Source organism: Nomascus leucogenys, chromosome 5 (assembly GCF_006542625.1).
Source record: "Nomascus leucogenys isolate Asia chromosome 5, Asia_NLE_v1, whole genome shotgun sequence".
In the NCBI taxonomy this organism is placed as follows: domain Eukaryota; kingdom Metazoa; phylum Chordata; class Mammalia; order Primates; family Hylobatidae; genus Nomascus; species Nomascus leucogenys.
This window is the reverse complement of record NC_044385.1, coordinates 15,147,513-15,170,812: the sequence shown is the minus strand read 5'-3', so window position 1 is coordinate 15,170,812 and position 23,300 is coordinate 15,147,513. Positions and strand designations below refer to the sequence as shown.

Here is a 23,300-nt window from a genome sequence, read left to right as displayed (position 1 = left end):
AGTTGGGATAATAAATACTATACTCTTATAATAATATAGCATTACAAATGTTGCAGAAATGATGGTGATGACAGCTATATTTTACAAATCCGACTTTTTTTTTAGATAATCATTGGACTGGCATATGTCTCAGGCTAAAGGGAAACCAAGAGGTCCATGTGTGGGCAGAAACCAATTAAGTTGAGCACTCACTGAATTGCTTTCTCAGCCAGGATGGGGAATGACTGACCACAAATTAAGCTGTACACATGTTAGACTGAAAGAGTTTACAGGTAAATGTGGCCCAGGGCCACTGCCAAGTCATTCATTGGCTGGAACACTTGCAGTGGTAAAGTGAGACGGAGAAGCTATTTAATTCTTTGCAAGAGGAGATCTTTATACACTTTGGTGTGAAGGTAAAGAGGGAAAACTGGGCTTCCTATGCATGGCTGAGGATGGGAAGTCTGCCTACACCAGTGGTTCTCAACCCTAGCGCACTTCAGGAACTTCCTGGAGTTTAGAAAGAAGAAAAAAGAATACAGATGCTCAGGACTCGGTCAAGACCAATTACTCATGTTAAACAAGATTTATGGGAGGCCATTGTTTTGGACTAACCTCCTGCACTAGATCTAGCAGACTAGACCAAACCAGAATGCAGTCACTTGTGCCAAGTGCCATGTAACCAAACTGGACTTTGAAACAGGCCCGTTTTCCCAAAAAACAGGAGATTCTAGTTAACCTGAGTCAGTACAATAACGAAGTCCAATTTGTTTTAACCCTATAAGGAAAGGAACTTTGAAATACCCACTCTTTGTTTTGTTCTTCGGCCTTTTTTTTTTTTTTTGCCCATAAAGCCAACCTCCTCTGCGCAGCTCATTGGAACACTCTATTTGCTTTATAAAACGATCTATTTCTTGATTTTAGTTCCTAAATATAAGCCAATTAGATCTTGAAACTAAACCTGTTTTAATTTTGTCTTCTGACACTCCCTATTACTGCAGGTGAAACCTAGGCATCAAAGCAAGTTTAAAATTCCCCAGCTGATTCTATTCTGCAGGAATGTTTGAGAACAAAGTTGGAGTCATTAACATGGCATCCCCCTTTGAGGAATGCTTCCAGGTCACAAACTTTTACAAAAGGGCCGTCCCGGCAGCCTTGGGCAATTTCAGCTCCTAGGTCCGGAGTCAAGGGGCAGAACTTGGGTGATGGCGCTCACTTGAAGCAGCAATAGTTAAATAAATGACGTTCTCACGCACTTATCTGCAAATACCCCACAAAAGCCCGGAAACCAGGATGAAACTTAAGAGACCGCACAACCCGCTGCGCCTTTAGGAACTGCCGCGGCACAGGCCCAAATGCCGAGGGCTGAGTGCGCAGGCGCGGACCGCGGACTCGGGAGAAAGTGCATGCGTGGTCTTGAGGGCGGTGCTTCCGGTCGAAGCACCGCTTGGGGGCGGGGCCTGCGGTGGGCGGGTCCTGAATGGCGACCCTGGTCAGGACCTGACCTGAATTGCGACCCCAACCCGGACTGCTATCCTGACCGCTACCCCTACCCCCGCCCACCCGCATGGCCCGGCACGTGTTCCTAACGGGGCCCCCAGGTAACCCTGCGGGAATCCCCACCGCCGAGAGGTCGAGGGGGTGGGGGCGCGCGGGCTGGGGGCGACCCTGTGCTGTCGGGGAGGGTCCCCGGCTCCAGGGCTCCGGCCTCTGAAGTTCCCAATTTAAATGGCGGGCTTGGTAGTCTGAAGAGTTTGTACTCGTTCGCGGAAAACGTGATTTAAAAGACGTAGGGCCTAAAGGATTAGAACACACTTGTGAGGGGGTCCTAGACCGGCTTCTTGATGAAGGGCTGAAACCGCAGGGGCCAGCGGCAGCGGTAACTCCTACTGTAGTGTTGACGTTGTGGTCTGCACAAATGATATTTCAAGAGATCTGCAGCAACCGCGATGTGAAGTGGAGATGTCTAATTTCTGTTGATAGTCACAGTTACTTCCTTATTGTGGGTCTTTGCTACACTGATCGTGCAAAAAAAATGGTAAATTTTAGTTGGAGGAGAGCGAAACTGAAGTTGTAATCTTTCTTTCCCATCTAAGTTCATCCCCCCACCCCCATCCCCATCTCCACGAATTTCCTCCACAGCTGAGGCCACAGGTGGAGAAGCTTTGGTACCTACAGGAGCCCTTCTCAGACACTCTTGCTTGTTCCTGTTGCCGTCGCCTCCTGATGTCTGTCAGATCCCTCAACCCTGTGGCCTGTGGAGTTCTCATCTGAGAAGTAGGATAGCGTTGAGGTCAGATGAGAGGTGTAGGAGGAGATGCTTTTAAATCAAGGCGCTACCCATGTATCAAGCATTACTAAAAAGGACAGGTAGGATGGTGGTGGTCGCATCAGATAGGCTAAAAAAAGAAAGATGGGCTAAGAGTGGAGAAAGTGATTTCTTCAGCTCCTTTGCAAGGCAAATCTAATTTTGAAGTTTACTGTGGGTTCAGATATCAAAGTCTGTAACCCTGGATCTAGAATTCTCTTTCACTTTATTTTAATGATTATGTTTAGTCGTAAGTAGCAAAGGCTACAGCTAATATTGCAGACTTTGGGATTTTATCAGGCATTGGGTGGGGGAGATGGGGAGCAGAGGGTGAGGAGGAGGAGGAGGGTGGTTTGAGAAATGCCTGCTATCTAAAGTCACTCCTAAGTGTTGCAAAGAACTGTTTTCTGAAAGTTGGTTTGTCAATCCTTTATTTGAAACTTGGAATACAGTTTGATACTCAGCAGGCTGACCCCAAGACATCTGTGTGTTTTATAATGGAGGTGTTCTGTTACCGTGATTGTGTTGATGGTGGTTCTTGTTTCCGCTTTATCAAAGTCTTATCTACACGTAGATGAAAGACTCAAATAATTCTACAGTGTAGCTCTCTTAAACCTGTCCTCAAACCCACGCACCTTTGTCTTTTCTCCTCCTCTTCTTAATGTAGTTACAACGTAATTTTCATTAGTCAATGTTTATAGTATTATGGCCATGTAAAGATAATCACAGCAGAGCCACATAGTAATCTATTATTTCTTTTCCATTTATTTATTTATTTTAGAGATAGAATCTTGCTCTGTTGCCCAGGCTGGAGTGCAGTGAAACAATTATAGCTCACTGCATTCTCAAACTCTGGGCTTAAGTGATCCTCCCATTTCAACCTCCTGAATAGCTGGATCTACAAGCGCATGCCACCACACCCGGGTAATTTTTTTTTTTTTTTTTTGTAGAGACCTGTCTCTTGTTATGTTGCCCAGGCTGATCTCCAACTCCTAGCCTCAAGTGATCCTCCCATCTGTGCCTCCCAAAATACTGGGATTATAAGTGTGAGCCACCTTACCCATCTTTTTTTTCCCTCTTCTTATTGAGACAGGGTCTCTCTCTGTTGCCCAGGTTGGAGTGCAGTGGCACAATCTTGGCTCACTGCAACCTCCACCTCCCAGGCTCAAACCATCTTCCCACCTCAGCCTCCCTAGTAGCTAGTACTACAGGCATGCACCACCATGCCCTCTAATTTTTCTTTTTCTTTTTTCCTTTTACACATAACTTTTTTCCCCATTAGGAGTTATTGTCTGGTGTTTTTATTTGCCTAGTTTCTTTCTGTCTTCTCAGCATGTTCAGACCATCAGGTAAAGTCTCCTCTCAAAGAGGTCACTTTTTGTTGCATATCCTCTTAGTGCCCCTGGCACTTAGCATTTTTTCCGATTTCCAACTGTCTGTACCCATGACTCATCTTGGAGGGCTTTCTCTGGTCCCTGGAGCCCACTTGGCCTGCAAACAGAGCAGGCCAGAAGAGCCAGGGAATTCCTGTGCCCTGGGATTAGCCTTCAACCTGTGACTGGTGAAAGTTAGTTGATAAATTCCCTACTTTGTCACTCCTCAGACAGGATAACTGAGCCACTTGCCCTGACTTGTCCCTTAGGATTCCCCAGTGGGATGAAGCTCCAGCTGCCCCCAGTGGAACTTGCTTGATAGTGCACCTCATGCTGGTGTCTTTCCCTTCCCTTTCTGAATTTCTTCCCTACCAGTCCATCATGCATCACTGCCCAGGTTAAACTACCTGCACCTGAATCTTTATCTGAGGCTCTGCTTAGGGGAGAACCAGAACCAAAATAATTCCAGAGCTTTCTGATCTGTTTGTGCCTGGTATACAGCTATCATCTTGAGGTCTCCTGAAGCACAGGTCATTTCTTATCCAGACAGCATTGGGGTAGCAGCTTAACTAATGAAGAAAAAATTAACTGAAAGAAGATTCCTAGAGCTGAAGAAGCCAAAAGGGACTTTGCCCAAATGCTTCCTATTTATTGCTATACTATGTTCTACACAACATACAGTCCCCACAGTATACCCTTTGTGAACAGGAATAGTTACTGTTGCTCCATTTTATCTTTTTCAAAATATAAACAGCGTTTTTTGTTAGGATAAGAGTAAGACCCATTCAGTATAAGAATTAAAAAAAACAAGAAAAGTTTAAGGAAGAAAGTGACAATCACAGGGAATTTCAACATATAGAAATCAACATTGTAAATCTTTGTTCTGTATTCTTCTTGACATTTTTTTTTTCTGTAGACACATGTACCTGACCATTTTTTAAAAAAACATAATGGAATGGTTTCTGCTATTAACCTGCTTTTTTCATATATTATTTTCATACATTGTGGTCTATTTTCCATGCTAATAAATACACATAAGCAGTGTATTTTTTAATGGTTGCATGGTATTTCTGTGTATTTATGTGCTATTATATACATGGTGCCATGAGTTAACATTCCCTTACTAATCAACATTTAGGTTGTTTTCAGTGTTTTGCTATTATAAAGAATGTTGCAGTGAATGTTCTGTTTCACACATTTTGTACTGTTGACATTGTTTCCTGGGGATGAATTCCTAGTCATGAACTATGGCGTGCTGTGGTAGGCACATTGAAATTGCCCTTCAGAAAAGAAGTACCAGCATACACATTCAGCAATACCATTACTTGCATGAAACAGATTCTTTAGTGACTTTCCTAAAGCAGTTGTTACTGAGGGCCAGGGCTGGATTAGAATTTCATCATTTTATGTTCTACACAGTTCTACCAGCTGCATGCTCACTGTGGCTTACTGTAGCCAGAATCCTTTTGCATTGCTGTTCATGTTCCAGAAAGCCAGGTGCCATTATTTTAATGTGAAGTGTGAAGGTAGATACATTAAATAAGAATAATGGATCATATTTTATGTCAAGGAGGCTTAAAAGAGTGGGTAGTCTTAGAAATAGCATGATTTGCAACTCTGTAGTATCTCAAAATAGCTCACTTGCAGACATGCTAGGAGTTTTCTCTCTCCATTGTTGGGTAGTCATGATGCCACTTACGTAAATCCATATTGGGAACAAGGCTTATATTTTAAAAAGTCATGGTGACAGGTAAAGTCCCCTGTTGAAAGGTATGGTCCTTATGAGGGGTATAGCCTTGGGTAAAATACCTAACCACTGTGTGCCTCAGTTTCTTCATCTGTAAAATATGCATAAGGATGGTAATTGCCTCAGAGGATGGTTGTGAGGACTTAACCAAGAAAATGCTTCCGAAGTGTGCTAGAACAGTATCTGGCTCCATAATGTCAGTGATTAGTATTACTATATTAGGTAGCACCTGTTGGTGCTTATAAACCAGTGAGTTCATCAGAGTAGTCAGCTGGCCAGGCTAGATGGAAAGGAAGGATCAAGGTGGAGAGGCTGAGGGGGCAGAGGTACATAGGTTCAAATTGGGGAAGGTGTGGGGGATAAAGGTGAAGAAATGCTTAGAGACCCTGGAGAAGATGATGTTCGAAGGAGTTGCCAACCTGATAGGCTTGCTGTTAGGAAAAAGTTTGAAAGTGACCATTAACAGGGATGCACATTTTCAGGAGACACATTTTCAGGAGTTACAACAATGTAAGTCAAAGGAGGAACAAAGTGATTTTCCCACTGTTAAGTGTAGGTCCGTTTGTAATCTCTTGAAAGCTGAAATCTTAAATTCCCAGCCCCTGACTCAAGTGTGACCAGTATTACTTCCTGGGCAGAAAAATGGGAACTGTAAACCATTTCACAGGATGCAAATGGCACGGGAGAATATCATCAGGAACCTCTCAGTTGATTCTGGGATTGTGTATGTGACAAAATTAACAGTGTTTCACAATTTAAAAATAAACCTCAAGATATCATTCATGTTTTTATTATGCTTGTTTCTACTTGAAATTAAGCATTTTTAAAACCTGGAGCAATCAAAATTAAATTGAAGTTCATATTCATAAATCCATTTACAGCCCATTTCTCTACCCACCATAATTGCTGTCTCAGAGTCCACAAGTGCTATGTGTGCTCTAGTAAGGGAATGTTTCCTAATGGGCTTTTCTTCTTCTTTTTTTTTTTTTATTTTAGGGGTTGGAAAAACAACATTGATCCATAAAGCCAGTGAGGTTTTAAAATCCTCTGGTGTGCCTGTCGATGGATTTTATACTGAAGAAGTCAGACAGGGAGGGAGAAGAATAGGATTCGATGTCGTCACGTTGTCCGGCACCCGGGGGCCTTTATCGAGAGTTGGGTACTGATATTTCATTTCTGTGGTGTTTTATTATCTAAGCTCCCCTTCCATCTGTGCTTTGGGAGCCTTTCAACAAGAGCTAAATTCACCAAAAGCAGATACTCTGTTGGGTCCTTGCATGCCAATCTGCTTTCCCTTTAGGTTGAGAGTGTCTTCCTGGGCACAGGGTTGAGCCAAATGATGTCATCTATCCTCAAGAATCTTAGGCCTTTAGGGATTTCTCAGAGAAAGAAAACAGAATGAAACCATCACATGAGAAAAGTATAAGAAAGTGATATTTTACTTAAAACTTATTCACCACGTCATAAACTCCTCTCACTTTATAATTCTTAGTTCTGTTTCTGGTGCCACTTTTCAAAGACTGTTGATGCAGTAGCTGCTTGGACCTTAAGAGATAGCCCTGCCATAACTGCAAGGCCCATTGTTGGAGGTGTGGACACTTAGGGTAGCTCTGTTGAAAGCAGAGAAAACCTGATCAGCTTTACAGACCACCGCATTTTGTGTTGGTCATTTTTAAGGATGATTTAGCATATGTGGAATGCCAGAGGCTCAGTGGAGCAGCTAAAAACCAGAAATCAACACGGGAGTTTTTCAACAAAGAACATAATGTCTTTTCCTTCAGGTTAGAGCCTCCACCTGGAAAACGTGAATGCCGAGTTGGGCAGTATGTGGTTGACCTGACTTCTTTTGAGCGGTTGGCACTCCCCGTCTTGAGGAATGTGAGTACGTGGTTTCTGCTTTTTGAACCCATCTGCTCTTAGTGTATTGTGGGAATTGCTAGCCATGGAAACAGAATGCCTTTTGCTCTTAAAGGCCCCAGTTTTGCATTTTACAGTTGAAAAGTCATCAGGTGATTGAGTCTTAATAAGGATAAACAACATAATTTGCTATCACTCTGAGCTACAAGTAAATTCCTATAAATTCAGTACATATAAATATTTTATTTTGGAAAGGCTCTTGATGCCCAGGTACCAACATTCCCAAAGATAAGTCTTTCCTCTGTCTTCTCACAGTCATGTCTTAACCTGGTTTCACAGCACAACCAACATTTAGGAAGAGAAAATGTCATTATATGAACATAATAGCCAGTTGTTATTGAATGCCTACCAAGTACCGTAAGCAGTTAATGCATTATATTATTATATTACCTTTTTTAAAAAAGAAAAAAATTTTATTGACATCTTACAGCTTATTTCTTTCTACTTTGAATGCCTTTTATTTCATTTGCTTGCCTAATTACCCTGGCTAGAACCTCCAGTCCAACACTGAATAAAAGTGGTGAGAGTAAACATCCTTATCTTATTCCTAATCTTAGAAAGAAAGTATTTAGTCTTTCACCATTATGTATGATGTTAACTGTGTCTTATTTGTATGGAGGTTACTCAGGCATATTTTGTTGAGGATTTCTGCATCTTTATTCACAAGAGATATGGTCTGTAGCTTTCTTTCCTTGGGATATTGTTGTTTAGTTTTGGTATCAGGTTAATACTGGTCTAATAGAGTTAGGAAGTATTTCCTTCTCTTCTAATTTTTGGAAGAGTTTGTGAATGATTCGTATTAATTTTTCTTTGAATGATTGATAGAATTCACTAGAGAAGCCATGTGGACTAGGTTTTTCTTGGTGAGAAGCTTTTAAATTAGCAATTCAATCTCTTCTTATAGGTCTGTTGATTTTGTATTTTTTTGTTGAATCAGTTTTGGTAATTTTTACCTTTTAGTAATTTGTCCATTTCATCTGAAGTATCTAAGTTGGTGGCATACAGTTGTTCATAGATTCACCCATAATGCTTTTTATTTTGTAAGATTGGTGGTATTGTCACTTCTTTCATTCTTTATTTTAGTTATTTAAATCTTCTCCTTTTTCCTTGGTCAGTCTAAATGTTTGTCAATTTAGATGATCTTTTCAAAGAACCAACTTTTGTTTATTGATTATGTAGTTTTATGTATCTATTTATCAGATATTTATCAAGTACTGCATATACAGTCATGAACAAAACAGACATGTTTTCTACTCTCTCAAAACTGTTAGTCTAGTGGGAAAGGTAGACACTAAGTACATTTATACTTGTCATTGTCATTAATGCTGTGAAAGAAAAGAACAGGGTGCTATGAAAGGGAGGGACAGGAAGAACTGACTTTAGACCAAGGGACCAGGAAAGAGTTCTGAGAAGATGACATTTAAACAGAAAGGAATAGGTGAGAGGGCACTGGGGAGAGAGAGTTAGTATTGGGGTATTTGTATGTGTCAGGTTGGGGAGGTCTGGGGAGAATATTCTAAATGGCAGGGACAGATACATTAAGACCTCAGAGCCCTGGAGCAGGAGCAGGTGAAGAAGGTAAGTTTGGTGAGGTGGGGGCCATGAGATGCAGGGCTCTGTGGATCATGTTAATGAATGTGAGTGTCATTTAATCTATTATAGACTTACTACTTTGATTTGTGAAAATTAAATGATACAGACCTGTCTCAAAAACAATTATAAACCATCCAGAGGTTTCCATGGCACCAAGAATAAAGTCCAAGGTCCTTCCAATGGCCTAGAAGGCCCTGTAGCCCTGTGATATCTGGCCTTACTAACCTCTGACCTCATCTTGCCATTCTTCAGCCACACTGGTTCAATCAGACTTTCCACATATGCCAGCCTGAGGCCCTTGGCACTTGCCATTTTTTTTGGTGAGCACACTGTCTTCATAGGTCTTTGCCTCTCTGCTCCTTGACATTCAGAGCTCAGCCAAAGTTTGTAGTGGTGGTTGCCCAAAGGCTGCTGAAGATTTTAGCTATAGCCTCTGAGGATATCCTCTAATCTCAGAGGGCTGGTGGTATCTTATGGTCTGTTTCAGAAGGGGGTTGTTCTTCTTGGAACCCACCAAGTTCTCCTTTCTTCCTACACCCTGTTTCTTCCTCCCACCTCCTTCTTCCCCAATTCCTTCCTCTTGGAACTTTCCCTCAGTTCCTGTGCTGGGGACTCTCATGGCCACTGTGTTGTGTGGGAGCAGAGAACATGGTACTTTTCTTTTTAGTTGTTTTCCTGTCACATACATTCCTCTCTACTTAAATGTTCAAAAGGCAAGTGAAATACTTCAAATGAAATTCCAAGTGAAGATTCTGGTTTTAGGAACTGACTGTGTCAATACAAAGAATTTTTTACTTACCCTGCTCAGACAGAGTAGACCAAATCCTGGGAGGAGAGTTTGCAAAGGTGTTTAGTGTCTAGATGCAAGATTATATAAGAGATATATGCTGACCAGATCAGAGCATAAATCTGTTTTTTAATTAAAAAATAAAGAAATACAGACTTCTCCCAACTTTTTGTATTCTGATTGCCAAATGCAGACATGTAGACATGTAGAAAAAGTTCCTAGCAGGGGATTTGATACGGTTTGGCTCTGTGTCCCCACCCAAATCTCATCTCGAATTGTAATCCCCATGTGTGGAGGGAGGGACTTGAAGGGAGGTGATTGGGTCATGGAGGTGGTTTCCCCCATGCTGTTCTCCCGATAGTGAGGGAGTTCTCATGAGATCCAGTGGTTTCAAAAGTGGCAGTTTCCCCTGCACTCTCTGTCTCTCCTGCTGCCACGTGAAGAATATCCTTGCTTCCCTTCTTTTTTTTTTTTTTTTTTTTTGAGACAGAGTCTCGCTTTGTTGCCCAGGCTGGAGTGCAGTGGTGTGATCTCAGCTCACTGCAAGCTTCACCTCCTGGGTTCACACCATTCTCCTGCCTCAGCCTCCCAACTAGCTGGGACTATAGGTGCCCGCCACCATGCCCGGCTAATTTTTTGTATTTTTAGTAGAGTCAGGGTTTCACCGTGTTAGCCAGGTTGGTCTCGATCTCCTGACCTCATGATCCACCCGCCTCGGCCTCCCAAAGTGCTGGGATTACAGGTGTGAGCCACCGCGCCCGGTCCCTTGCTTCCCTTCTGCCTTCCACCATGATTGTAAGTTTCCTGAGGCCTCCCCAACCGTGCAGAACTGTGAGTCAATTATACCTCTTTTGTTTATAAATTATCCAGTCTCAGGTAGTTGTAGCGGTGTGAAAATGGACTAATACAGGATTCTTACCCAGTCAGGATCATGGATTTCTTTTCTGGAGCAGAAATTTTTCTCCCATCATACATATTTTATGGGAATGAAGAAAGGGGAAAGAACTAGTGTTTTGTCTTTATACTAAAGAAAAAAATGAAAAGAATAATAATTAAAATAATTAGGCAACAAAACTGGGAAGTATAAACACACCATTTTTGATACTGGCAATGAAAACAACCAAATAAACTGGAAGTGTTAGAAACCCTTTATAAAGGGACACAGTGTTAGTTCATAGTGCTGGGATCTATGAAAACACAAATTCTGATAATAAGAAATATCCATTGTGTGTAAGAAATTTCAATATGTATGAGTGAAAGATAGTTTGAGGGTTGTGTGTGTGTGTGTGTGTGTGTGTGTTTTAATACTACAAAAAAATAAGAAAAAAGTACTTCTCTAATTAGGCCAAGCAGGGCTATGCCTATTTGCAGGTGGGGAAGTAAGGATGTGGCTGGGACTGGTTGCAGCAGCTCATGCCTGTAATCCCAGCTCTTTGGGAGTCTGAGGTGAGTAGATAACTTCAGGCCAGGAGTTTGAGACCAGCCTGGCCAATATGGTGAAACCCAGTATCTACTAAAAACAAAAACAAAAATCAGCTGGGTATGGTGGCACACACCTATAGTCCCGGCTACTCAGGAGGCTGAGGCAGGAGAATCGCTTGAACCCGGGAAGCAGAGGTGGCAGTGAGCTAAGATGGCACCATTGCATTCCATTGCATTCCACCCTGGGTGACAGAGCAAGACTCTGTCTCAAAAAAAAAAAAAAAAAAAAAAAAAAAGTGTGGCTGAGAGCTGAAGAGCAGCTCCAGGCGAGGAAGAGGCTCAGGAGGCCCAGGCACAACCCAGGTCCACCTTGCAAAGCTGCTCTGGTTATGTTTCTTTTTTCTTTTTTCTTTCTCTTTTCCTTTTTTTTTTTTTTTTTTTTTGAGACAGAGTCTTGCTCTGTCACCCAGGCTAGAGTGCAGTGGCGCCATCTCAGCCCACTGCAACCTCCACCTCCTGGGTTCAAGCGATTCTTGTACCTCAGCCTCCTGAGTAGTTGGGATTACAGGCACCTGCCACTGCGCCTGGCTAATTTTTGTATTTTTAGTAGAGACGGGGTTTCACCATCTTGGCCAGGCTGGTCTCAAACTCCTGACCTCGTGATCCACCCACCTTGGCCTCCCAAAGTGCTGGGATTACAGGTGTGAGCCACTGCGCCTAACCTGGTTACCTTTCCTTAGGCAGGAATGGAGCCTGAGCATCATGATCGCTCGTGAGAAATAGAGAAAAGTAGAGTGTGTGTGGTAAGTGTTCTAGACTCGGGAAGGTTTTTGGAAAGCCTCTAGTAGGGTTGACTGTTAATTTTTTTCATTCCACGAGTTAACTCTTTCCTTATTTGTCAACATTTGTTATTTTCCTGAGTATTCAAGTTCTAGATATTCATGGTTAAAAAAATCATAAAAAATGTAAAATAAAAATGAAACACAATGTGAATAACTCATAATCTTATCACTAAGTTAGCCAATGTTAGCTTATTTTGTTTCTGCCCCTTTTGTATACCTGGTTTATTTATTCAGTCATTCAAGATGAGGAAAAATGTTATGTATAGTTTCATAGGCTTGGTGTGTTTCCCTTAATATGATTGAGGGACATGGGAATGGTCTCACAACACGCTGATCTTCAAAGCTGGGAGATTTTAGTGGTGTCATCCTATTTCATGGTATGAGTTTTCATCTTTGATTTAACTATTACTCCCTCAGTGTTGGGCATTCAGGTTCCGTATCACCATTGTAAGTAACCTTGCAACAAAGCACCCTTTATACATGAGTCTTTTTCTCTAGCCATGATTTTTTCCCTGGGGAGGGTCTAAAAGGTGAAGTCTGAGCTTGTGGCGTGTGAACCTTCAAGGTCTTGATGGTGCTGCGTTGACTTTGTGTCCCACTGCCAGGGTGTGAGTGTGCTTGTCTTGCTGCACTTTGCCAGCCCTGAGCACTCTGGTTATTTTCAGCACACCGCTTTGATTTGATTTGCATTTTTCAGTTACTAATGGGGTTAAGTGTTTTTCAGTTGTTCATTAAGTTTTCCTTAATTTAAGTTGTTCATCCGTTGCTCTTCCCATTTATTTTCTTTGGGCTTAAATAGATCTTTTATAAAGCAGATAGCCTTTTTATATTATTGATTCTGTTTTTCTCAGTTTAGCACTTCACTTTGGTGATTGTTTTCCCTTCAACATAGAGAAATGTCTGTCCCTATTCCAAATTGATATAAAACTTTACCTATATATTTTTCTGCGTGCTTTTTTAAAACATTTATGTTTTCAATCCATTTGGATTTATCTTGAGTGTAATATGCTAGCTATGAGATTCTCAACTGATTTTCTTCCAGATATTTAGCCAGTTTACTAAAACTGTTTGTTAAATAACCCATTTCTAATTAGTTTTTTATGCTTAATTAATTATATTAAAACTATGTGTGCTTGTGTGTGTAGTGTTTCAGAGTTATCTGTTCTCTTCCATTGATCCGTTTGATCCTTGCATCAGTACCATAGTATTTTAATTACCATGGTAATTGTTTTTATTTTTCTTCTTCAAAAAATGGCCTTGTTCAGAAACTGTAGTAATGGTGGCACTAGTAGTAGTAAACTATTATTGAGTGCAAACTACGTGCCAGGCATGAACTCATTTAATCCTCAGAACACTACCACTATATTCCTGTTTTACAGATGAGGAAACTGAGGCGTAGAGTGAAAAGTTACTTGCCCAGGGACACACTGATTGTGTAAGTGGTAGAGCTGGAGCGAACTATAGAATCAAGACTTTACTATCCATTAAAAAAAATGTCTTATATGGAGTGACTGGAACTATAGCTGTTTTGACATAAAGGGTATCTTAATTTTTCAGATAATCTTAATTCTCCACAGCCAAAAACATGTTTCTCTTTCTCCATTTATTTCTTTAAAATTTTTATTGGTGAGGTTATTCATAGGGCTCTCCTATTTTCTGGTGCTACTGGAATTAGGATTGTTTTTTCTGTTTTCTAATGATCAAGGCTGATAAGATAACGCTGGCCTTTTTCACAGTGGCCTTTTTGACAGCTACCCTGAATGCTTTATTAAAATTTGATGCAATGTAAGATGTAACATTTTATTGATTTTCAACATATCTCCTACTCACACAAAATGGAGACAATAGATTATAATGTTTTAAAGAACAAAGGACATCTACTCAAAGCCCTGTTTTCCAGGTGAACAGTATCATTTTTTACAAAGATCTGTGAAAGGAACAGTAAGCTAAAATCAGAACACCCAGGGAAAACCAGCATAGTTTGAACCTTGTATTTTCCTGTTTTGATTAAAATAAGGCTTTAAAGTATATTTGTTTTTGAGAGCAGGATCTACTTTTGATTCTGAAACAGGCTCTGCTTTGGAAAATCTTAGAAATTTCCTTTGAAGGTGAGAGGACTCCTGTCTAAGGAAAAGTATTTTGTTTTTGTTTTTTTAGACTCTTGACCTGGAAGTGTTCCTTAGTGTTTCAGGCCACTTGGCTTTAGAAAGAATGCAGAAAAACCAAGTTCTAGTCAGGATCCATTCGTGAAAGATTGACAAGCTCCTCAGCATTGCTAGAATTTCCGTCATTGCTGTTAGCAAATGTGGCATTTGATTCTTTGTTCTCTCTCAGCTTCTGTTTCTCTACCTCATGTATTACAAGTACGTAATGCAGGATCAGCCAGGGAAATTAAAAGCTATCTAGTGCAAACAGAAAATCAGCTTTCAAATTGTCAATAAGGACATTCCTGCAGTGAATCAGCGTAGGAAAATGAAGTGAAAATTCAGCATGAGGTTGACTCTGCAGTTCATTTTGCAAGATTTGTCATGGCAAATCTTCATAATTTCTATTGAGCAGAGACTGAGACTTTATTATTTCTGATCGTTGGTGAGATTCTGTGGATTTAGATGCTAAGCAGGCTTTTGCCCTGGGTGATGACACCTTCATGTCTTTCTTCTTGCAGTCCACTCTCAAGAAACACAGAAAAGTTGCATGCTTCTTAAGTCACACGTCCCTTAAGCTGGACTGGGGTTGAGTTTGTGTAAACTGTTGCCGTTTTTCCTTTTCCTCGCTCACTTTGTCCCATTTCCAGCATTTCCTTCTGTCTCGCCTCCTGTGCATATCAGTCTAAAACCACACTCCATTAGGAGGAAGTTCATACGGGGTGAGTTGGTTGTTTTCTTGAATCTGGTACTGAGAAAGTACATATGTGTGTCTTTTCTTTTTTTGATAATTTTTAAAATTTCATTTGGATAAAAGTTTACTCTTAGAGAAAGTTATAAGAGTAAGAATAGTGCAAGAACACCTGTATAGTCTCATTATCCAGAGTCACCTATGTTTATCATTTGCCTTGTTTGCTTATTCTCTCTCTCCCTCTCTGTGTGTATGTGTATGTGTGTGTTTGTGTGTGTGTATAAATATATAAGCTGGAAGGGGGTGAGTATTAGAGAATACGTTGCAATCATCAAGGTACTTTACTCCTAAATGTTCAGTATATTTTTCCTAAAAATAAGGATATGCTTTTACATATCAATACAGTTATCAACCTCTGTAAATCTTACATTGAAAAAATAATCTATCGTTAGTGTTCTAGTTTCATCAGTTGACTTAATATTCTTTGTAACATTTCTTTTCCTTCAGATGTTACACTTAGTTGTCACATCTCCATAGCCTCCGTTAATGTGGAACATTTCCACAGTCGTTCTTTGTCCTCCGGACATTGACATTTGCAAAGAATATAGTTCCAATTTGAAAGAACATTCCTCTTTTGGAGTTTTTCTGATGTTTCCTCATGACCAAATTCAGCTGGAATACTCCATAAGTGATGATGCATCCTTCTCGAGTATCTCATCTGGAGGTGTGTGATGTTTAGTGATATTAATTTTGATTACCTGATCAAGGAATTGTCCTATTTCTCCACTGTATAGTTACTATTTTTGTCTTTAGCACTAATGAGCAGTGAGTGGGGAGATAGTGTGAGACCATGCACATCCTCCTCCTCAGATTTCCCCTAGCCAATTCTAATTTTATCTAAACTTTATTAGATCATCTTAAGATAAAAATAATTTTCTCTTGAGCCCTTAATTGGCAAGCAGATTTAAATACTCTCTTTTGAAATACTTTCTCTAGCCAGGTGAGCAGTAATTAACAAACATAAAATTACTATACATTGAAGCTGAACTAAAAAAAAAAAAAGCCATAATGGCTAAGCTTTTTTTCACTCTAAGCTGTACTTCTCTTTATTTGTATCTGGTTACCTCCCCATTAGAAAAGCCATCACCATTTTATTATAGCAAAAACAATCAGTTCTTTCTCCTCAGGCAGTTTCTAATGAAAAGGATATCAGGTATCAGAGATACTAAACATTTACCAAAAGCTTAAATATTGATGAAAATTTTTACTAAGCAAGTGAAATTTTTTTTTTATTTGGTTTTTGTAAACACTGTCAGGTGATAAAGAAATGGCAGGAAGGTGGACATATTAGGATACCTGGTCATAGCTCTTCCACCGTCTGCTCGGGGGTGTGCTCCTGGTAGAGGAGAGAAGTCCTTTTGCTTTCTATCATATCTGCCTACTGCAGTGGGCCATTCACCATCCATACTTGATGAAATGATTTTGGTGGTATTATTCTCAGACCCTAAATATGAGTTCTTTTCGAGTAATTTAGAGCAATATGATTATTCCAAATAAATTGAGGTTTTATGCCTATGCCTCTGTAGATCCCTAAACACCAGAGTGCTATTCCTTCTTATTGGAGAGGAAAGCGGTTTCTTCATGGTTAGGTCAGTATCCTAGATGCTATTCTTTATTTCAGAATCAAAGTGTGGAGGCGTATTGCACACAGGGTGTGGAAGAGAGCTTTGAAGTCAGGTGATCTCTGGTTTGACTCCAGCTCTGTCACTGTGCTCTCAGTGATTTTTGAGTAAATCCCTTAATGTCTAATTTCCTTTCCTCATCTGTGAAACAGATGCTGTTACCTGCTATGTGAAGTTGCTGGGAGGACCGAATGTAATACTTGTAAAGTGCCTTGGCCCCTGGCTCCTAGGAGGTGCTCAGCAGGGCAATAGCTGTGATTATTTTCTTGAGGAGTTAATTGAGGTGATGGATGGCAGTACTTTGAGAGGAGCCTCCCATCACAATTTGGTGTGTGTTTGCCACGGAGCTGGGGTCCAGGGTGGGATAGTCATCTGTCATGGAGTCCCAGGAGCCCAAATGTCCAGGCCAGTCCCAAGTGCTCAGAGCATGAGCAGGACAAGGAGTACTGGGCTCTCCATCTCACTGGACTGACTGTCAGCCAGTAGGTGTTCTTTCAGTCCCAAGATAGCTTGGAAAACCCCATGGCTACCATTCAAGCGCTCTTTGGTCAGGTGACCATGTGGGTGAGCCCGTGTGAGTCCCGAGAGGCCGTTTAGGACATCCGGGAAGAGCCTCAAGGCTAGTCTGTCTGTGCGCTGGCATGAGGATCTCTGGCATGTCCGGGGGAGCAGCTTCTGCCCAGAGTATGCCTGACTGGGGAAGGGCCGGGCTACCAGGCGCCGTCGGGCAGTCTAGACACCTTGTCCTGGCTATGCCCTGGAGACTCACAGTCCATATGCCACCAGACAGCAAAGGGATTATGAAACTTGAAGGCTTGGAATAAACACACATAAAATATGACCGGAGCCCTGCATTTTTAGCTAGTAACTTCAGTGGGTGAGGAACTGTGGGCTGGCTCAGAGATGGCTGCTGTTACCACCATTCGCCTTTCTGCTTCCCTAGAACTTGCTGCTGTTTGGGGGAAGGGCTATAGTTTTGCTGCCTAACTTCTGATAGACACTCCTTATTCACTTTCATGACTTTCAATACTTGCTGTCCCAGATGGGTAAGCTCAGGAGCTAGTCTGTATGTCTGATATTAAAATAAAACAATCCAAACAGTTCTCCTAAAATTAACATTAATACCACTAGAAATATTTATTATGCAAATAATTCAGAATAAGGCAAAGACCACTTGCATTAGCTTGCTCTCAGTTTGATATTTTGGTTAAATGAAATTATTTTATATTTATATGTTCTTTGTATTTTTAAAAGTACATATAAAAATAAACAAAGGACCCAAAAAAAATCACACTATTTTCAGGTCTCTGATATAACTGGTACGAAGATATTTGTTGCTCTAATCTCTCTGGAAAGCAAACTAGCTGAGTGTAACCAAAGTTATAAAATTATTCAGTAGCTTCTCTTATCGCTGGCTGGTCAATTTTAGGACTCTATCTAAGGAAATATCTTCTCTCCCGGAACAGAAGAACTAAAAGTACGCTTCATGGCTGAACATTTATAATCGGCTGAAGTGGAAGCCTGTGAGGAGTGTGGCCAGGAAGGCTAGTGTGCTATATAGGACTGAGGTGCTGGCCCTAGGAAGCAATGCTCCTCTGAGGAGAGGCTGTGAGGGGAGGAAAGGGTGCTCCCCAGATGGTGTGCTCACCCCAGATGGTGTGTACATCGTGATTCTGACCATGTGGCTGAGAGCCACCTACAGTTTTTACACACTCCTTACTCCAGCAGCTGCAGGTGGAGTTTCTCTGGGAGCTCATTAGGACTCTCCGCACACCGGGGGTTGGGGAGGGGTTCCTGACCATCTTCAAACCTGGGCCCCTATTGTTCTAAGTCTGCGTCTCTATCAATTTAGAACAATGTAAAGGGGGTGAATGTTTGTTTACTCACTTATTTCTTTGTTTCCCTCTAAAGTTGCTTGAATTTATATAGAAATAAAGCCATGTTAAACATTATAGTGGTTCTTTTTTTAAGACGTTGAGTGTATGATCTTGTACTATTTAGAAAAGCAAGCTGAGTGTCTACATGCTTCGGAGTGGCTCAGCAGCTGACATCTTTCTCTCAACTGAGTATGAATAACTTTCATTTTTAATTAAAAATCACAGATTTATTTTTGAGATTCCTGAAGTTCCTGGATTATAAAATTCCCCAATTCTGGACAGATTGAGGATTTTATGTAAGCTAAGGTTTTAAAATGAGGATTTCCAATTGGTAGAAAGTAATGTATATATGTGTGTCCAAATTCTTTTGTGCTGAAAGTTAAATAAATGTCGATGAGCTTTCACTTATGAATGTTCTAGAGGATTGCAGGAAGGCTGGTTGTTGAAGAGCCACACACTTTCTATCTGTACGTGTGTATTTACACATGGCCACTTGCATTTTACTACCTTCATGTATATAGTCAAATAAATACATGTGCATGTGTACACACATTCTTTCATATCACTTCTTGTTTGATTTGGCACCTTCTAAAACTGTCGTTTTGAGGTGCCAGAATAAGTTTTATTTTGGCTTTTAGATGACAGCCTCCAGAGGAATGACATCCACAATTACTCATCGTCTCTGGGGGCAGCAAAATGTCCACAGCACTTGGGAACAGTGGGGTCAGTTGGAGTGGCATGCTCCCAGGAAGACAGAAACCTTCTTGTACAATGGTCTGTTTTTATTATCATAGACAGGTGGTTGATAGCTGTTTTATTTCTCCCAAATATGGCTTTCGTTTTGGAGGAAAAACTTGGAATAAGTAGTGAGTTACTTCATAGATGCTCTGCCCTTCTCCCCAACCCCACCAGTGGAGGGTGACATTGTCCCTTCAGCTCCCCACTTCTCAGCTCTGTCATAGATGCTCTGCCCTTCTCCCCGACCCCACCAGTGGAGGGTGACATTGTCCCTTCAGCTCCCCACTTCTCAGCTCTGTCATAGATGCTCTGCCCTTCTCCCCGACCCCACCAGTGGAGGGTGACATTGCCCCTTCAGCTCCCCACTTCTCAGCTCTGGGACATCGGTGAGTTCCCCAGGAAGGAAGCAGATGAGGACAACCATGTACCTGCCCTAAGTGGGGAGACCAGGCATGTGTACAGATAAACTTAATAGAGAGGCAAAAATGAAGCGTGTCAGAAACACGGAAGTGTGGAGATTGTTCAGACCTCTCTTGGTGATTACAGCGGACTCCTTCTTGATCTTTTAGCTAATGAGTGGAAAAATATTTCATAAGTGTACAATATACAGTAGGAAAATAGAGTACTGCTTACTTAAAAGTCTGAAAAACACTGCTCTACTGCTTCCGTGCAATCACAACTGGGGTTTAGACACCCACTGTCTTATCTTGTCTATTCCAAAAGGAGTCTAACATGTGTTTCTGACTCCACAGCCAGCAGTCTTTCTAGCACAACTTGTGATCCTCCCTCGATTAGACTCTTTTGGCTGTGGGAGAAGATTCCCACCTCTGTGTGTGCCATCGAAGGCCTTTAGGATATGGGCCCGCAGCCCTGTCTGTCACTGGCTGCCCCTGGTTGCCACTGATCCCTACCACCAGCCACACTGTACCATACGCTGCTTTGGCTTTTGGAATTTGAACAAAATCTAGCTTAACTCAGACATGCCCTCTGGGACTGTATTGCTGTCATCATTTAAGGAATCAGAACTGTAGTGAAGAGTACTTGGTAAATCAGCTTTACATACAGTTTTCAAAACAAACCATGTATACAAACATATATAAGGTGTATTTGTCATTCACCATTCATTGAAGTGTTTATTACATGTTCTGTTGTGTCCCTCCCAGGGAAGAGTCAACCAAAGTCCTATCAGCTTTCTCTAGGAAGGCTTTCTATAGAGGACATGTGCGTTAGTTATATGTTGCTGTGGAACAAGTTATCTCAAAATTTAGCAGCTTAAAACAACGAACACATTATTGTACACAGTATCTGAGGATCAGGAATCCAGGTACAGCTTAGCTGGGGTTGTGAGGTTGCAGTCAAGCTGTTGGCTGGGGCTGTGGTCATTGAGGCTTGGCTGGGAGGGCCCTGCCTCTAAGCTTGCTCATGTGGTTGCTGGCAGGTTCATTTCCTCTTGGCTGTTGGCATGAGGCCTCAGTGCCTCACCACATGGACCTCACTGTCAGCTGCCTGAGTATCCTCACAGCATAGCACTTCTCTTCCCCCAGAGCGAGTGATTCGAGAGAGGGGATCCAAGACAGAGATCAAGCTTTAAATTTATATACAACCAGAAAATCAGTGGCACCCAAATACCTTAGGTTTAAAAGAAATGAGACAGCAAGCGTGGGAGCCTTTGTTGATACTGATGGCCTCTTTTTTCCATTTTGAGCCATATGAGATTCCCTACGGGCTGGAGGGGAGATAACTGCTCTAGGCAGATGCTTGTGTATTTCATGATCTGGTCCATAAGCATTGTTGGAAAAAAGTGAAAATTAAAAGGAAATGAGTCTTGGCTAAAGGGGAAAAAAAGTAAGTACAATTGCATCCTTTAGATCTCAGATTCTCTTTCTCATGACTTTATTCCAATTTATGTCCATTACTTCCTTGAACATCCCACTGGTAACAGGCATGGCTGCCAGCTTCCAGGAGTCCTAATGATTCCCAGCTCCTGGGACTCACCCTTGTGCAGTCCCCTCCCGCACAGTACCAGGGGTGGTCTGTGGGATGCTGTCACTTTTCGAAATCCAGTAAAAAGGTTTCTGTCTTTTTTACCTCATTGGTGAGTGATTGGGGAGTGGGACCCATGGGCCCTTTGATTAATGTGACTCTGGTGTCCCAGTGAAAGTCTTTGTCATTCTCAGGCCGACTGCAGCAGTGGCCCAGGGCAAAGAGTGTGCATCATCGATGAGATTGGGAAGATGGAGCTCTTCAGTCAGCCTTTCATTCAAGCTGTTCGTCAGACGCTGTCTACCCCAGGAACTATAATCCTTGGCACAATCCCAGTTCCTAAAGGAAAGCCACTGGCTCTCGTAGAAGAAATCAGAAACAGAAAGGACGTGAAGGTGTTTAATGTGAGTACAGCCAGTCCTCCATAATCTGTGGAAATGGGGCAGATGATCTAAAATAGCAGATGGCTCTAAAATATATCTTTGGTTTTGAGTTACCATTTTTTCCCTCCCATGCTGAAATATAGGTGAGTCTAATTTTCTAGAAATGTATAGAACTTAAATTATACCTCTACTTGATGAAAAAACAAACTCGCTTATGGGGGAGCCTCCTGACAATCCCAGTTGTTCTGGCTGCTTTTTTCTTCCATCTCCCCCACCAGACACTAGGACCTCTCTGGCATCAGAATTGCCTGAGCTAAGGTGCTTGTTCTAAGCTTGTCTCTTCTCAGATTAAAAGGCGCCAGGTTGGGATACAGAGGCAAATATTTTTTGTTTTGGTTTAAAGGTTTCCCTTTTAAAGCTGACCCACTTCTGCTTGTGGGGAGAAGAGGCTGTGGATGTATTTGGAGGCACAGCTTCCAGGTGCTGAAGAGCAGCACCGTCCAGTTGAACTTCCCATAGTGAGGGAAATGTACTCTCTACATTGCTTAGAACAGTAGCGACTAGCCACGTCTGGCTATTTATGTTTAATAAATTTAATCATATTTAAATTGAATTATTTAATCATATAAAAAATCAAATTTAAATTGAATTAAACATTCGGTTTCTCAGTCACACTGGCCACATCTGAGGTGCTCCGTGGCCTCACGTGGCTGCTGCATTCACCAGTGCATCTGTAGGGTCTGCTACTCAATGTGAGGCTTGCAGAATGGCAGCACAGGCATCACCTGGGAGTGGGCCTTGCCCTGGTCCAAGGAGTCAAACTCTGGGGGATGGGCCCCGTGATCTGTTTTGGCAAGTTCTCATTTGGTTTTTTAGGTCCCCTGCACTTTGAGAAGCACTGCTATAGATCACATGTGAGAGATGAGGGGCTAGGGCTTATTGACCAGTGGCAGCGTCTGAGCCAGTCATAAGGGACTCATGGCATTCCTGGCACTTTGTCTAAATTCTTGCCTTTCTTTCCCTGTTGTCCCTCTGTTTTCCTTTCAGTCAGATATTGCCTCTCCCCCACCCCTGCCCTTAGTTTCTTTGAGTCAGTGATAGCTGTGCTCTTGGCTGAGCTCTGCTCACACACCTCATTCCCCATCCCCAGTTTAAAAGCCCCCTGGCCCTGCAAGTGCCAAGTGAACAAGTCAGGCAGGCAGGACCACTCCTATCAGGGGGAGTGGAGAGTGAGTACCTGTGAGCACCTTCCATCATGATCATTTTAATCACTGAGTAAAATGTCACCTTGGCCCACTGGCTCAAGTGGCTGTATCCACATGTTGTCACCAAAGAATCCTGGAGTGTGGCAGTAAACAGCCATTAGGGTTAGACCAGCCAGACTTGGAAAAATGTGTGCACTTCTTCCTTGATTTATTTATTCATTAATTTGGTCAATAGCGATTGAGCACCTACTGTATGCTAGGTGTCATTCTAAGTCTTGGGATACTGTGGTGAACGATACTGACCAACTCCCTGCTCTCATGGAGCTTACATTCTAGTGGAAGAGCTGAATACCAAAAATGTAAACAGACAAGCAATTTCAGATACTGATGAAGGCAAAAATAAAGAAACTAGGCAATGTGGTAGTTGGGGGCAGGAGTAGAAGGGTGATCAGGGAAGGTCTCTTCAAGGAGGTGACATTTGAGAGCCCTGAACGGTCTGTGGGGTTCTTGTTATCAACAGAGTTTCATGTTGTCTTCTCTTACATTTTTGGTTGTGATTATAGAGTTTCCATGGAAATTGAGGCGATGAATAGTGAAAGATCATGAAAGAAAATTTGTTTTGAGGTCAG

At 41.8% G+C, this 23,300-nt stretch overlaps 1 protein-coding gene across 1 annotated transcript in view; it reads left to right on the top strand.

Annotated features, from left to right (window-relative positions):
• The first annotated feature begins 1,373 nt into the window (after positions 1–1,373).
• NTPCR (nucleoside-triphosphatase, cancer-related) overlaps positions 1,374–23,300 on the top strand; it is a 28,711-nt gene continuing 6,784 nt past the window's right edge. The window contains exons 1-4 of the mRNA XM_003267269.3: positions 1,374–1,580; positions 6,404–6,566; positions 7,189–7,285; positions 21,278–21,487. Coding sequence (XP_003267317.2) covers positions 1,547–1,580; positions 6,404–6,566; positions 7,189–7,285; positions 21,278–21,487 — 504 coding nt within the window. The 5' untranslated portion in view covers positions 1,374–1,546. The remainder of the gene's footprint in view (positions 1,581–6,403; positions 6,567–7,188; positions 7,286–21,277; positions 21,488–23,300) is intronic.